The 15172-nt window shown below is 43.8% G+C and overlaps 1 protein-coding gene across 1 annotated transcript in view; it reads left to right on the plus strand.

Annotated features, from left to right (window-relative positions):
* fkbp16 (FKBP prolyl isomerase 16) overlaps positions 1–15172 on the plus strand; it is a 21475-nt gene continuing 6303 nt past the window's right edge. The window contains exons 1-3 of the mRNA XM_076142022.1: positions 1–484; positions 626–795; positions 1342–1430. Coding sequence (XP_075998137.1) covers positions 1–484; positions 626–795; positions 1342–1430 — 743 coding nt within the window. The remainder of the gene's footprint in view (positions 485–625; positions 796–1341; positions 1431–15172) is intronic.

Consider the following 15172-nt stretch of genomic DNA (forward strand, 5'->3'; position numbering starts at 1 on the left):
ATGGAGGATCAGCTGTGTCGGCGGCTTCCACAGATGGTGTCCCTCGCTCTGTGTAGTGAGATGGAGCCAAGCACACGTTGCGAGGAGAGTAAAGAGTGTAAAGAGGAATCTAAGGCAATGGAGGTCCTTCCTGCGCTCGCCGATGAGGACAGTTCTGCCGAGGTACCCCGCGAGCCGGCAGAGGAGCCGAGTGGGAAGGACAAAGGAGAAATCGAAAGCTGTGGGCCTCTGAGTGAAGAGAACCAGGTAAAGAGCCCCTGTGATCCTTCTGAACAAGATGGCGAACAAAAGACAGAGTATAAAAATCAGAGGAGACTCAGTAAAACAAACAGCTGGAAGACAGTTCGGTTTCAAGACCCGTCGGCAGAACAGGAGGTGCTGCAGAGGGAGTCAGTGGAGAGCCTCTTTCAAGATTACGTACTGGAAGAGTGGACCAGCACCTTTGAGGAGTTGTTCAAGGCTGAAGACTGGGAGGACATCACAGGTAGGACAAGATCTGCTGATGTGTTTGGTTCATTTAACTTTGCTCTTTACATGTAATTTGGACCTTAAACTTGTCTAAAATAACACAGCAGCAGATCAGCCACCTTTCCTCTACACTACCATGTCTGCTTTTGTCTGGCAGATGACCGCCTGCTGAGGAAGAAAGTGCTGGAGCCTGGGACCCCAGAGGCCCCACGCCCCCTTTGGGGCCAGCAGGTTACCGCCAAGATGCAGTGTGTCCTGGAGGACCTCACAGTGGTGGAGAAGGACTCTAAACTTGTGTTTGTAATCGGAGAGGGAGATGTAAACCAGGTGCACCACTCTAGCCCTTCAGGGCAGCTAGAACATTTTTTATGACAGCACACAAATAAGAAAGAGCAGCAGTCGTTTTACTACATTGAATAACAGTGAATGACCTTGTTGGTCAGGTTTTGGCCCATAACGTTTCAACCATTAATAGAATTTTCTGAATTCTGTCCACCATTCTGAATATTTTCCTAAGCAGAATGTTGTATCTCTTCCAACAAATGTTGGAAAAAAAGTGAGGAAATGCACACAGATACCCAGATTGATTGTTTACATGCATTACAGTTTAAGTCAAAGTTTGAACACAAATGAAACTGAATGTGCTGAGCTCACTCTTAAATGAAACTCTCTCAGATTTGCTTGTGAAGCGTTGCAGCAGCAGAGCCAACAGTGGCCAGAAATTAACCCACATATTGTTATTACGAGAAACGATAAGAATCCTGACGCAGCTGTCCTGGCTATGATTTTATAGTTGTTGTGTAATAAGCTGCAAATAAAGCATGCAGTCAGTCAGTGGCCCTTAGATAACACCCTGCTGTTTGGCACCTGCAGGCCCTGGAGGAGTGCAGCATATCCATGCAGAGAGGCGAGGTCACACTACTGCTGGCAGATTCACAGTATACCTATGGATTTCTGGGAAGGTAAGGAGTTTGTATTGTTTTCCGAATACATGGGATCGATCAGTGGGAGAAGCTCTTGTACCTGTTGCTGTGGGGGCAGCCTGGTTATCCCGGTTAGCGAGGTTAATGAACCATAAACAGGAGCAGATGGCCTCCTCCTAACACCATTCTGAGGCAGCGGCTGAATGGTGTGTTTGTAACCTTCCAGCCTATGGGAGAGCAGCACTCATATTACAGCCAATGGCTTAGGTTTATAACCCTTGGACCTTTAAAGGGCCAATACAAACACAGAGGAGAGATTGGAGTGTCACTGCTGAGAATCAGTTTCAGTCTTTATTATTTAATGTTTACCTCAGATAACACCAGAGCCAGAGCATTATTCTTCAGGTCGCAAAGAATAACATTTCATTAAAGCACTTGGAGGAAAGTTTGCCCGGACATGTGAGTGAGGCAGGCGTTGACAGCAAATGTGTAGTAGGTGAAGTGTGTGAACCGGTTTGCTGGTTGGTTTCATTTTTTTCTTGCAGCAAAACAATCTCCTGCAGAGGTTCAGTGACTCTGCCAGAGTTTCTATAAGCCCACATCAAGCACATTTACCATTATTACACTCGTGTGCAGCCGAGTGGGTGTATTGTAATCACTGGCGTCTTTTCGTCTGTCTGCCTGTCTCTCTGTCTGTCTGTCACGGTGATAACTTGGTGAGCTGTCATCCCATATGGATCGAAAAAAGGTTGTTTGCTGTGTGGGTGTAGCTTCTCTTTTAGTGCATTTCTAATTTCATAGTTAAAACCACATCAGGCTTCTTTTTCGTGCTGAATGACGAAGTTAAGTTCACTTTTGTAGATGTAGTGCCTACTGACATTTCCAGACAGCCAGATCAATAAGAGGAGCAAGACAAACGTGGGCATGCACACACAGATATCACGTGGCTATAAAAGCCATCAAAGGGGCATAAATCTTAAAGTGAGAGCTGCTTCAGGACATCAGTGACGACAATGTTTTTATTACATCTCATTTTATGTTGTGTATCTGTGTGTGTGTGTGTGGGTACTGCTGCGTGACGTGACGTGATCCCAGTCTCTGTGGCGTGTGAGGTCCTGTTTGTCTCACGCAGCTGTGTGGAGGGGACGACGGGACGTGGGTGTGAGGTGCTGGGAGTGAGTCTCTGAGGTGTTGTGCGGTGTCTGGTCCTCTGTGTGAGGAGCGAGTGAGGCAGAGAAAGAGGGGAGGCAGCGGGAGGTTAGTTAATGATTGTTTTGATGCAGCTGATTAGGGTTGTGTGCTGTGGAGTCAAATTTAGCTTTGCCCCTGAGGTAGACAATCAGAGCACCGTGCCAGCTCCTTCACACTCCAGCGACCGGCTGCGCTTGTTTGTTGCCCTCAATCTGATATTCTCCAAAGTCACTGTAGTTAAATACACTGGATGATGGACTTGAATGACAAATTAGAAAATTGAGAAACGACCTAATTAAACTGCTTGTCACACATGTATGGAACTACAGGGAATCCAGAGATGAGCCTCGGGGAAAACAATACAAAGACGCTGGGCCCATTCCCTGAGTCCTTGAGCAAGACAATCAAGACATTTACATAAACGTTAAAAAATAATTTCTACAAGTAAGGCAGTTGATCAGTTTCTTTCTTTCGACGCTGGTGCACAGAGCTCGTGTGATTGTAAATAGATTTGCTGAAGCATCAATATGGCTCATGGCATCCATTGTTCTGTATTGTTGTTAGCAATCTCTGCGCTTTCCCTCATAAAACAATTAAACATCTGTATTCAATGAACCGAATCCTATTAATTCCATAGTATTTGTACTTACACTGCATTTCATTGGCTTGTACCTGTACTTGCTCACTGACAATAAAGTTGAATCTAATCTAATCAAATTTTTGCCTTAATTGCAGTACAAACAGCATACAGGTGTAAACGTTGAACACAAGCTAAGATAAGCGTGTTACAGTGTGTCTGTGCTGGATATAACATAGAGGCATTGCGGGTAAATCAGCCTCTCCCTGTTTCCTGGTGAATGCATTGATTGAACTCTGTTAGGCGCCTGTTGCAAACAGCCAATATGAGCACTTCACAGAAGTGTGCAAAGCTGCTCAGACAGTATGATTCAGCACAGCAGAGTGGTCTGCAGTCTGCCGTGTGAAAACTCCTGAAAAAGGTGAAGTAAATGAAACCTCCCAGAAAAGTCAGAAGGAGCCATTATTTACCTGATTGATTAGATTAAGCTGGCTGGTTGGGAATCAATCGACTGCGAGGAGCACTGACATTTGTCCTGCGAATCGTTGAAATGCTGGGACTTTTAAAGATGAGATTTGACGCAGGGACTTTGTTGCATTAATCATTTCAGACCAAAGCAGCGTGCATCAATCCATATCCTGCTGAGACATATTACGTAGAGATGTGGATTTCTAGGCTGAGTGCTGACACAGTTAGCAGGTCATTATCTGATACTGGGTCTGCTTTAACGCCCCTAAACAGGGGAGGGAAGGCAGGGGAGTTCACCTCCTCAGCCCCTCACAACCCCCGAAGTCAACAGCAAGAGTCACTGGCAGCTGCTTTATTTTTTAAAAGCATAATGGTTAAATAAAAACGTTAAATGAGTCAAGCACTGAAACCTTACGTGCAAGTGATACTGTTTTTTTCTGCCTTTACCTTATAATTGTGAGACATATACAGCATTATGGATGGAGATTATGTTATTTGCTGAATCTAAATGACTCTATGTGAGGAACTGACTGTACAGAGAGCTTATGCTGATTGATTAAGTGACAGTATCCCTTTTTTGCATCGGTGTGTCATGAATGAATGAAATAACCCCACACCAAGTGCACATCCTTGAATGGAGACACTGTGAAAACAAAGCAGATGGTTGTCAGTTGGCTTGTCTGTGTAGGAAAAACAAACAAGTTTTACTTTAGGAGGTGAGAGAGAGAGAGAGAGAGAGAGTTTGACCCTAGGGGAGCTCTTCCTCATGGCTACTGGGACTTGATCACACAAGTCCTATGAGGGCGGGGACAGAGCCCGGTGGCGCTTCACTTCATGGGAAAAGTTTGTCTGGATGATTTATGGTTATTGTGTAATATCCGTCACTTCTTTGACATCGTTTGGATTTACCTTGTGTGTTTGCTGCCTTTTGTTGAGTCCGATTGCCGAGCTGTCAGAACACACTGGCTAATATCCAGAAGAAGAGAATCGTTGCAACCTTGTAATTATCTTAACAAGTCAAGATAAATACCTGCACAACAACTCCAGTCTTAAACCTTATTGCAAGCAATGTTGTGGTCATTAACAGACCTTTTCTTTTGTTTATTTTGATGCCGTAGAACTAATAGATGACCTGCAGTGAGCAGTGAAGCTACCTCTTACAAATGTGCACCAGGGCCAATCTTCTATCTGAGTCAACGCTGCAGGCTCGTCCCTGTCGGCCTCTGAGACACACCCGCATCCAGTGGAGAATGCAGCTGTAAAGTTAACACCGACATTCTCAGAGGACAAAGACAAAGCAAAGGAAAGGGCTCCGCAGTGCAAACTGGCAACATGAGAATGTGTCAACTGTGTGCCACGATGAGTGAGGGTACTTAAAGGCGTTGCCATCTTAAGGCAAATGAGACGATGGCAGAAACACGTGACGCACTCTGTCTCTCCTTCTTCACACCAAGGACAGACGTCTGGCAAGAGAAAAGAGCTGTCTAGGTTCTCTAGCACAAATTAAAGGTTGGTGTTGAGTCTGCTTAAATTGTTTATCTGCATGTGCGTTCTTCCTCTTCCTGCAAAGTAATCCAGTTCTTATCACGTATCGTAATGTGATATGGCAGAGAACTTGCAGTTCTGCTTTTTCATAACATGAAGGTCTTGGCAGGGATCAGCTACACTGAATCACTCACCACACAATTATACTCGCTTGTGTCACTTTTTCATGCCTACGACCCTTCAACCCTTGTTTCTGGGTAGGTAAACACACTGTCCACTCTCTGAGAGAATCTCTGAGGTAGAGTTCCTCTCTAAATGCAAGCTACTATGACTCATTCTGCAGAACACAGCTTGGGTCAAATGAATAATGTAACCTTTCAAACGCAGCGCTGTGATGAATCCAAACCATCCGTCCCCTCGCCGGGTGCCATCACCTTTACAGGAATAAGCGAATAATCTCTGATACTCTACGTGGAACAAATCTGTTTCTGTTTTTCTGTTTGTCATCATTGAAGGATTCCAGCAACGAGCCTGCAGCTGAACTCTTGGCTGTATGGTCACGTGACTTAAACAAGTTTTAGCTGTTGGGCCATGTCTTTCGCTTTCCCAACACACACACACACACACACACACACTCACAACACACACACACACACACAGCCGGCTGACTTGAAACCACACCCTGACCTCACGCTCCTGCAGCACGCCAGCGAGCACAGCCAGCCGTAACACACTCCAGATAGAATCAGACGCCCTTCTTAATCAGCGTGTGCTCTTCTTTCGACTCAACATGTTGACTTAGAGCCGTATAGAAACGTGCGGGCGAAATAGGAACAGGATTTGACTCTTTGTTTTACAATCCTGACATGTAAAGAGTGTGTTATCCCGGTGTCGCGGCTACATTTTGCCACTTGGACCAATGTTTAAACTGTGCATGTGCCTCATCTAATCTCCCTGATGTTTACCTTTTCCTCTTAGCGCTTGCAGGCTTATCTCTTTCATCGACGCAGCCTTGGCTGTAACTACCTGCAGCTATATCTACTTCTGCTTTTATGTTTTGGGAAATTCACTGTTGGCAGGGTACAGGATGGTAAATCTCCTCCACTGAAACCTTTCCTATGCGCTTCTCTGTAGATAGCATATTTTACAGTGATAAGACTTGCAGGACTAAAGTTTGGTTAATTTGCAAGAGTGGTTTTGTATTGATTGCATTGAGCTGGTTGTCAGTCTGCTCCAGTGTCTCTTGTCATGTTTGTCTATTTGCAGGATATCTGAAAAAGTTGATTTCAATGGATTTAGCTGAATACTTTTACGATTCGTCCAATAACCTTTGGAGATGTTTAAGTCATAGAATCCGAATTGTATCCATTATTCTCCTTAGATTCTTTGGATCTATCTGCATCCTTTCATATGGGCTGCATCAATATACTTTAAGACAAATCTTTGTATCTCCTGTCCATCATAGGATCTCATTACCTTTAGACCAGTTGCTTGTGCAAGTTTTTACCCTTTATTTAATAGTGACGATTGTCTGCCTACTGGTGGATATGTGAGTTGTGTCGTAAATTACTCTCTCGTGTTTGTGTCAAAACATGTTGTCTGTTCGTGCTCCATCGACAACACTTCCTGTCTGGTGCTTGACTGGAGACGCTCTACGCGTTGTATAACCACAGTATTACAACAGAGAACGTTATTCATAGCGAGAGGGACACACGGAAGAAACACACGTGAGATGGCAGCGCAACCCTCCTGCATTTCCTACATCTGACTTTTTCTTACACACAGCCAGAGAGAGAGAGAGAGAGAGAGAGAGAGAGAGAGAGAGAGAGAGAGAGAGAGAGAGAGAGAGAGAGATTAAAGGAGCATGACAAAACATAGAAGGCTGCACAAGACTCTGGTTTCAAAAGTAATCTAATGTACTCTTATTATAGCCAAGCATGCTCTGCCCCATAGATCATGGGTTGGTTGTGCCTGTCCAGGATGTACTGTATAATTTTCACATTAAAACCTCACAAAACTGTACTGTACACAATAGAATTCAATGAAAACAAATTGATTGTCTCAGGCATGGGCCTTGAACCTTCCTGTATTACGTCTCCATTGCTTTGTGTTCATAGCTGCTTCAAATCTTCCCACAGCTGCTTCCTGGGAATTCGCCCACCCATCCCCACTCCTTATCCCCACCTCTTGTGATGTTTTTTACAATTTCAGGTTGCTATTTCAGACCCTCAAAGAACGCACCTTTCCCATAGCATAAGCTCAGACATGATGCCGGACAGAGTTGCCAGGCAACTCATGAACACACTTGATGCATTTTGCTCATTTGTAACTCCAGCAGAATGGAAGCAGATGGGATTGTGCTGGGGCAAGCTGTTACTGGCAGTGATACGCTGGCACACACATACACACACACACACACACACACACATACGCACACAGACACAGCTACAGTATGTATGCTGGCTGGTGTGTGTCTTGGGGTTAATATGCCAAATGTATCACACACTCTGCTCGAAGTGATACAACAGCATGTCTGCACAATGTTCCTGGATAAGCACATGGCTTATTTGGAGAGCAGTGTGGTGAGAGCTGAGGTGATGGCTGCGGAAAAAAAAGAGATGTGGTATAGCTGTGTGGAGTGTGTGTGTGTGTCTGTGTGTGTGTGTGTGGAGGGATGGAGAGGTGGTGTTTGCGGGGATATGGAGTCTGACTCATCCCGGCGAGACGTCAGTACATCGTCATCAGATGTCTGCAGCAGTCTGTCACACACACACAAACGCACTCACACACACACTTATCTATTCTGGCAGGGACCTCTATGTGAAGGTTGGACTGTGGGGACAGTGGTGACATATTTTTATCAAATTTTGTTTTCGATTTTTCTATTGCGGTGGGTAATATTACATCACAGCAGTTTGTGTGTTTGCTACAGCGCACTGTAACGGAGACATGAGGCATAACAGGCTGTAAGGAAATATGTCTTACCTTCAGACTGTTTTAGGGCGCAGATTAAAAATTAAAATGGGGGAAAAAGGGAAAAACATTCTGTAGACGATTACTTGATTGAGCCATGCTAAAGACGAGCCTACCTGGTCTAAATTACCCAACTACTTGGATACTTGGTACTTGAAATTGACATTTCAGTACAAAAAGTGTTTGCGAATTCAATTCTCATTAAAAGTCAACAGCGATAATAACTCATTGTTGGTTTGACCAGAGCCCCGTTAGCCAGCACATTTCCAGATGAGACCAGATACTCACCAGGCTCAGCTAGCAGAGTTACCTGGCATAGGCTGCATCCTGTCTGGCAAACCTGGACTCGGCCCGTTTCCACCTCCCACGGCGAGGACGAGGGGGTTGATTAGACTTTGAAATAACCCCTCTGATTTAGTCATGCAAATGCTGCAAAACAAAGTTTACCTTGCACCCTTGCACAGATTTGTATCAGGTATTGATTCAGTCCATTCACGTCCACAGATAAGCAAAAAGCAGGAAACCACACTGCCAACACTCAGAGCAGCAACACATTTAACACTATGTGTTAAAGTATGTAGTACCAGACTGTGATCATAGCATATAGCAAACACATTGCTGATGCCAATATTGCCATGATTTTGCAGTCCCAACACTTCATGAAAAGCAGCATAAATGCAATAAAAGGCATTTGAATCATGTGCTGTGGATTTCCAGCTGCCATTGTGAAAAACAGATGTGCATGTTTAAAAGGGAAGTTTAACATTGGAGTCCGAGCACAAAACAGCAAAATAAATCTCATTTCAATAATTACACATGAACCCAAACACTATTATATCATTGCAGTTTCATAGGAAGGAGCCAAGTACAGCTGCAGCTACTCCAGCATGACACTCAGATAATCAAACATGAACACAAATCAAACATTGCTGCATTGATTGTTTAAAGCGAAAGCACACGGGCAAGAAATTTGGATTTTTTTTTTTTCAGGTGTGGTTCCCTGGTTCACATGAGGACAATGGGTTTGTGTGCGTGTGTGTAACAGCAGTGCGTAAAGCAAGTTTACACAAGTTGACACACAGGCCAAGAAAGCAACAACCACAGTGACAAGATACATACAACAGCAAAGTGTAAAGCATCCGAACAAGTGTTTAAAATCAGGGCGAGAAAGTCCAGCAGAAGACCTCCAAATAAGCAACGTCAGACACAAAATGCACATGGGAGTGAAGTTGAGTTCATACCTGCTGCTGTCATCTGGTTGTGGGCTGAAACCATGACTGATTGAGGGCGGGTGGGACATTTCTAATTTTGAAGAGGTTTTGTTTGATTTTAAAGGTAGGGTCATAATAACAAACTAAGACAAACTACAATGCAATTATTCATATGTCAGAGTTGCATTTTTATGTATATATACAGCTGCAGCTCAATGAATTACAATAGAGGGGAAAAGTTCATTTATTTCAGTAATTCAATTAAAAAAATGAAATGCTGATATATTATAGATTAATTACACACAATGTGAAATATTTCAAGCCTTTATTTGTTTTAATTTTGATGATTATGGCTTTGGATTATAGAGATGTTTTGCTTAATGTTTAAATTAAGGTTTCGATTAAACGTCTGTGATGATGTAAGAGAGTGGGCCACATCCTACAAAAAACTGTAGAAACGATATAAACACAACTGGCCTCATAATTCTCACACACACACACACACACACACACACACACACACACACACAGACGGCACACCTTCAGTCACACAAACAAAAGCGTTAGGTAAATACACATTGTACCATAACACACACACATGTCACACACACAGTGTATACAAATTCACACATGACTGTACAGCATACATACTATACAAACATCTGCACACACATACTAAGCCTGTACACACACACACACACAAACACATTGATTTTTCAAATATTCCACTCAATTTGAATGACTGGCAGACTCCCACAGACATCCTCAGTGCAAGATAGATGTCAGACGCAGAGTGTTAAAGCTTGAAGGATTAACTAAGGAGATCCCATTATATACAGCACTCTGTTGTTTGATAGCTCTGAGTGATGGGATTAGCTGCGTCGCTGCATTGTTGCCATGTTGCCATGCTAGACCGTGAAGGTTCTGGAAGGTTCCAGAAGGTTGTAGTTGTTCCTAGCTCGAGTACAAGCAAGAAGAAATTCCAGACAGCATGGAAGCTAGTGTTGTCCGCCGTGAGCAGAGTGACCCTGCGCCATTGCCACCAGCTCGGGTCAAGTCGAGTAAAGCCCCTCAACTGCTTGATTGAAGATTGAAGCTCCGGTTCTCATACTTCCCGGTGGTGGTTAGAAAACAGGGCTAATGGTTTCATTTCATATCCTCAGCCTCATACAGGCTGGTCTGTGGGTTCATAGGTTAGGAGGTGTGTGTGTGCGTGTGTGAGAGAGGGTAGGACTCAGAGGAAAGGAGGCAGGAGTCATGGTAGGAGTTATATATCTGGACAACAAAAATACATCCGTATATGTTTGTATATGAAGGAGAATGAAATATCCATGTTTAATGTTACACTCTGTACACTGTGCAGAGAATAACTCCATAAACAACATAACAAACATGTGCCTGCAAATGAGATCTTCCAATATGGCCGACATTAAAGACATTGGTGATGACCTGCTGCTTTTAAGTTACACCTGACTTATTAATCAGTGAGTGGAGGGAGTGATAACCGCCTCCTGTTTGTTGTGTGTCCTATTTGCAAAGCGATATTCCAGAAATGCTGACATTTCCTCTGTGGTTGGTATCTAGTTTCAGTGACAGCTTGGACTTTGAAGGGAAAGGGAAATTAATTTCTGATCAATATCTGTTTATGACATTTATACCGGCACTAGAATATCGTACATTAAACGACGGCCAGCTTGTGGACACAAACACTGTAATGTCTACAAGCATGTAAACACACAGAGGGATGCAGATACTGTAGCAGTCTAACTCAATGATGATTCATTTCCTTGAATATTTTAATGCTTAACAAACATTTTATACACGCATCCGACAACATGTTTGATCTGAAGACAAATGGAAACGCTAATCTAATGAGAAAACAGAAAATACACAAACAAGATTCAGAGATTTGATATCTTCTCTGAAGTCGGCATACATTTATGTGAATTATAATAGTAATGGAGGGGAACGACTTTCATCCTTCAAAGAGCCGGATTTTTTGGCTCCTACAGTACAATTTGTTGTGACTTATAAAGCTTTGAGGCTCAAAAGTTAAACCCAAAATCTGGCAGAGGTTCTGTTTCAGTGATCAGTAGACATTAACATCTGCGCTGTCATAGCTGCTTAGCTCCAGCTTCAAGCTCAAAGGGCCGAGGATCCTCTGAAATTAAAGCTCAGTCCCTGCGGCTGAACCCGCAGCTTGTCGGCCTCTGCTTGATCAAACTAATTGATTATGGATACTCAGTCGATCCCGTTAAGATCAGTTGCAGATAACGGCACAGGCTGATATAAATGTCAACCTGGGGTCATACAGGGTGTTGTCATCCTGGCTTTTATGTTTGTCAGATATTTCACAATATTGCATAAGATTGAATCTGAAACTCATGGTTGCTATGACATCGACCTCGTCACCTGTGTTCTTGCAGTCTGACACAAGTGCTGCACAGTTAAGGCGTTCTAAGAGGGTTCTCGTTTATCCGTGTGTGAGTATTTACGTCTCCACAGGGGGCGGTGTTGCACTCAATGAACCAACATGTGCAGCAACCTTTGAAGAAATATGGAAACTGAAATTGTGAAACAGATGTGACAGGTTTTTATCAACAGAAAGACAGAAAACAATACACAAATTGATTAACATTACTACTGCCATGTGTCCATTATCACTGGAAGCGATGCTAACAACATTAAGCAAGTTTGCACCAGGTGTTCCAATTAAAATGACAAAATTGCGACGAGTCTTTGATCAAATACATTTTGATAAAAGTAGCTTGTTGTTTCAAGTCTCGATCTGTATAATTTCCGCAGGTATTATCCCACTTACCACACGCAAACCACTGCACTCTATTTTCTGTTCATTCTCTACATATTGTCTGTATAATATGGCTGATGCTCCGTCTTCCCTCTGAGCTGCCAGGAAGCCGCACATCCCTGCTAATAAAGAATCCACCATGCTCCCTGCAGATTGCCTCCGGGCCAAGATTGGATTCATTTTAACAGGCTAAGGAAATCTGCTCTAGATTATACAGGGACTTTTAAGGAGGATGTAGGCAGTCGCTCCACTGTGATCCCCGCTTGCACACTTTCATTGGCTTGCTGCAGCAGGGGGAACTAAAAACAAATATGGGAGGAGAAGGCATGCCGGGGTAGCAGCAGTCTGCCGCTCAGCTGAGGAGGCCCTCCTTTACGCCGCTCCTTTACAGATCTCTAGTGGGAACTGGAGGCTGTTTTGTACCAAATTAACTAGTAATGCAGGAGGCGAGGGAAGAGCAGCAGGCGAGGAAGAGCAGCTGTGACGTCTCACCCAGGCCTGGATTAGAGCTAAGCGCCTTAACGCAGCTGTATTGGTGCAGCACGTCTGTCCAAGAGTCAAAACAGACATGAATGGCAACGGGAATAGATCCATTTTCAACTAACAGCCTCGTAAATCCTGCCGCATACGGTGTTATCATACAAGCCGTACCACACATTTATTATATTAGTGTACTGTCTGATGTCATCGCCATAGCAACCAGGATGAGGCGCATTGCTGGCCTTTCCAGCCTTTAAAATGGAGTGGGTGACGTCAAAGCGACTGCTGTTTTCCCCCGTGAAGCGTTTTTTCCCTTTCATTCAGGCCGGTGAGGGGGGGGAGGGGAGGGGGGCGGTGTGTGAAGGGAGGGGGGGTAACAGATAACAACAGTGAGTCAGCCCTGTGTCTATTGCACACGCTCGCTCGGCTGCGACTCTTGAGTCAAATCCAACAGTGCAAAGGAGGCGCGCTTCCCCCCATGACACAAGAGGGGAAAGTCCATCCGTTTACTGTTGATCTGGTGCAGGGAGGACATAGGGTCAGAGCTCAGGCTGTGGAGGAAAACAGTCATTGTTGTTGTTAGAAGTAGTTTGGACTTTGCTTGATGCGACAGGTTTTTTAATGGGGCCCTTCATTTTTTGTGGCACAACTGGTTTCTACTGGTAAAATGTCATTATAATATAGATAGAGTATACAGTATGTTGACAGGTTGGTTGATAGGGGTGAGGGTCAGGACCAATTCTGCCTGGTGTTACATAAAAGCCACTTTACTTTCACATTTACCTTTTATTATGTTATGTAATATATAGAATCAAAACGTTTTTTTGCTTGAGATTATCCCTGCATCCAATTTTGCCATGCCAAATTGAGTGGCGTGGCTCATTCTTCAAGAAAGTGCTACTGTATATCTTGTATATCTGATTAAAACCACATTTTTCACACATTTGCACAAAAAAGAAAAGAAAGATCGGTCGACCTGATTCTGTAAGTTGGGATTCAACCTGTCCCTGTCTCTGTCCTCTGTCACTGCTGGCTCGTCTCAGCAAAGATCTGTCTCCCGAGGCTTTGTTTTGCTCCTGAAGGCCCCGTATTAGCACCACACACCTACTATCTCAGCATCTGTGTACATTCTCGCCAACCTTTACTCTGTTTGGAGTCAAAGGTCAACTGCAGGGTTGTTTCTTTCCATAATGATTTGAAGTGGAGAAGATTCTTTGTAACACCACCGCTGCTTTCATTTTCACAGATCTTTACTGTGTAAAGTTGCCACAAGAAGTTTCCTCCTAATCCACACTGGTGGAGAAACAAATGTAATAAAACAGTATGACTGGATCTGAAAAAACTACAGGTGACATTTTTAAAGTCTGTGTATGAGGGAAGTAGAGACAGTCTGACAGGAATAGATGGAGGTGGAGGCCTGTGCTCTGTGCTCCGGGTTTTAGGATGTGGACCCGGGCTCGGGTTGCGAGTTCAGGTTTCGCTGGGTTGTGGTGCCGGCTGGCTGATGGCAGCACAAGAGGTTACCACGCTGAGCAGCCCCTCTTCCTGTTTGCACTAATAAGACCCTGGGGGCTTATTGGCTGAGCTCAGCGTAGCAGCATAGCACTGTGGTGCTAATCAGTCCTGAGTCCTGACCCACATGACACGGTAAACCTTATAGATCTGTCAGCGTGCTGCGTTCTCAAATTACACCTGACAGCTCGCCGGTCATGCCTGTTTTGATTAATGCTCATGGCAACAATGGAGGCTCAACTCTCAGCTATTCACATTAAGTCTGAGTGTTTTTGGACATCATTGCGTTGGCGCTGCTTGGTTTTCGGGGTACTGCAGGGGTCATACTGCTTAAAGTACTCAGCATATTGCAGGTAAACACATTTGGCCGCAGAGCTTAATGGCATTATGCCTTAAAGGTCACCTGTTGAATCCCACAGGAGGGAGGCTTTACTCAGGAATCAGTAGAGGATCATAGCAGACATGGTCAGTCTTTTACCATGTTTACAACAACTCACTATTGTTCACTTTTATTTGACGAACTAAAGTAGTGCATTTGGCAAAAATCATCAATGAGCATCAGGTATAGATTTTCTATTTATTCATAATCAAATGAGCCACTTACCATCCAATTATCAGATTTAATTAAAAACTGATTACTCATTTGTCATAACATTTAACAGCAGATTTTGTTAAGTTGATAAATATGCCAGATATTTGTTTTTTCATTGAGATTTGGTTTATTACTTTTGAAGGAGCTGAAAACATAGAATTCCTGGATCTGCCCCCTGGATGAATAGTTATTTGCACTAAAGCTCAAGGTACTTGTAAGAGGCTCCTGTAGCTATTATTGGCATTTGCCTTATTTGGAAGCTCTAGACGCTCTCTTGCATTTGTAAGCATGACACAGAGCCAAGCATGTTGACGTCTCTGCGAGAGTTCATTTCCTGATGAGTTGTGTGACGTCCACAGGTCGGTGCTTTGGGATTCTAATGTGACACTTTTAATTAGAGCACTCAGCGCTGCTGCGTTTACCTGAATTGATAAAAATATGACTCATCGCTTCCTCTCCAGTACAGATCTGTTTGTGCTGGCT

Source organism: Genypterus blacodes, unplaced genomic scaffold, assembly GCF_046128005.1.
Source record: "Genypterus blacodes isolate CSIRO-AG114 ecotype Tasmania unplaced genomic scaffold, CSIRO-AGI_Gbla_v1 ptg000021l_1, whole genome shotgun sequence".
Lineage (NCBI taxonomy): Eukaryota > Metazoa > Chordata > Actinopteri > Ophidiiformes > Ophidiidae > Genypterus > Genypterus blacodes.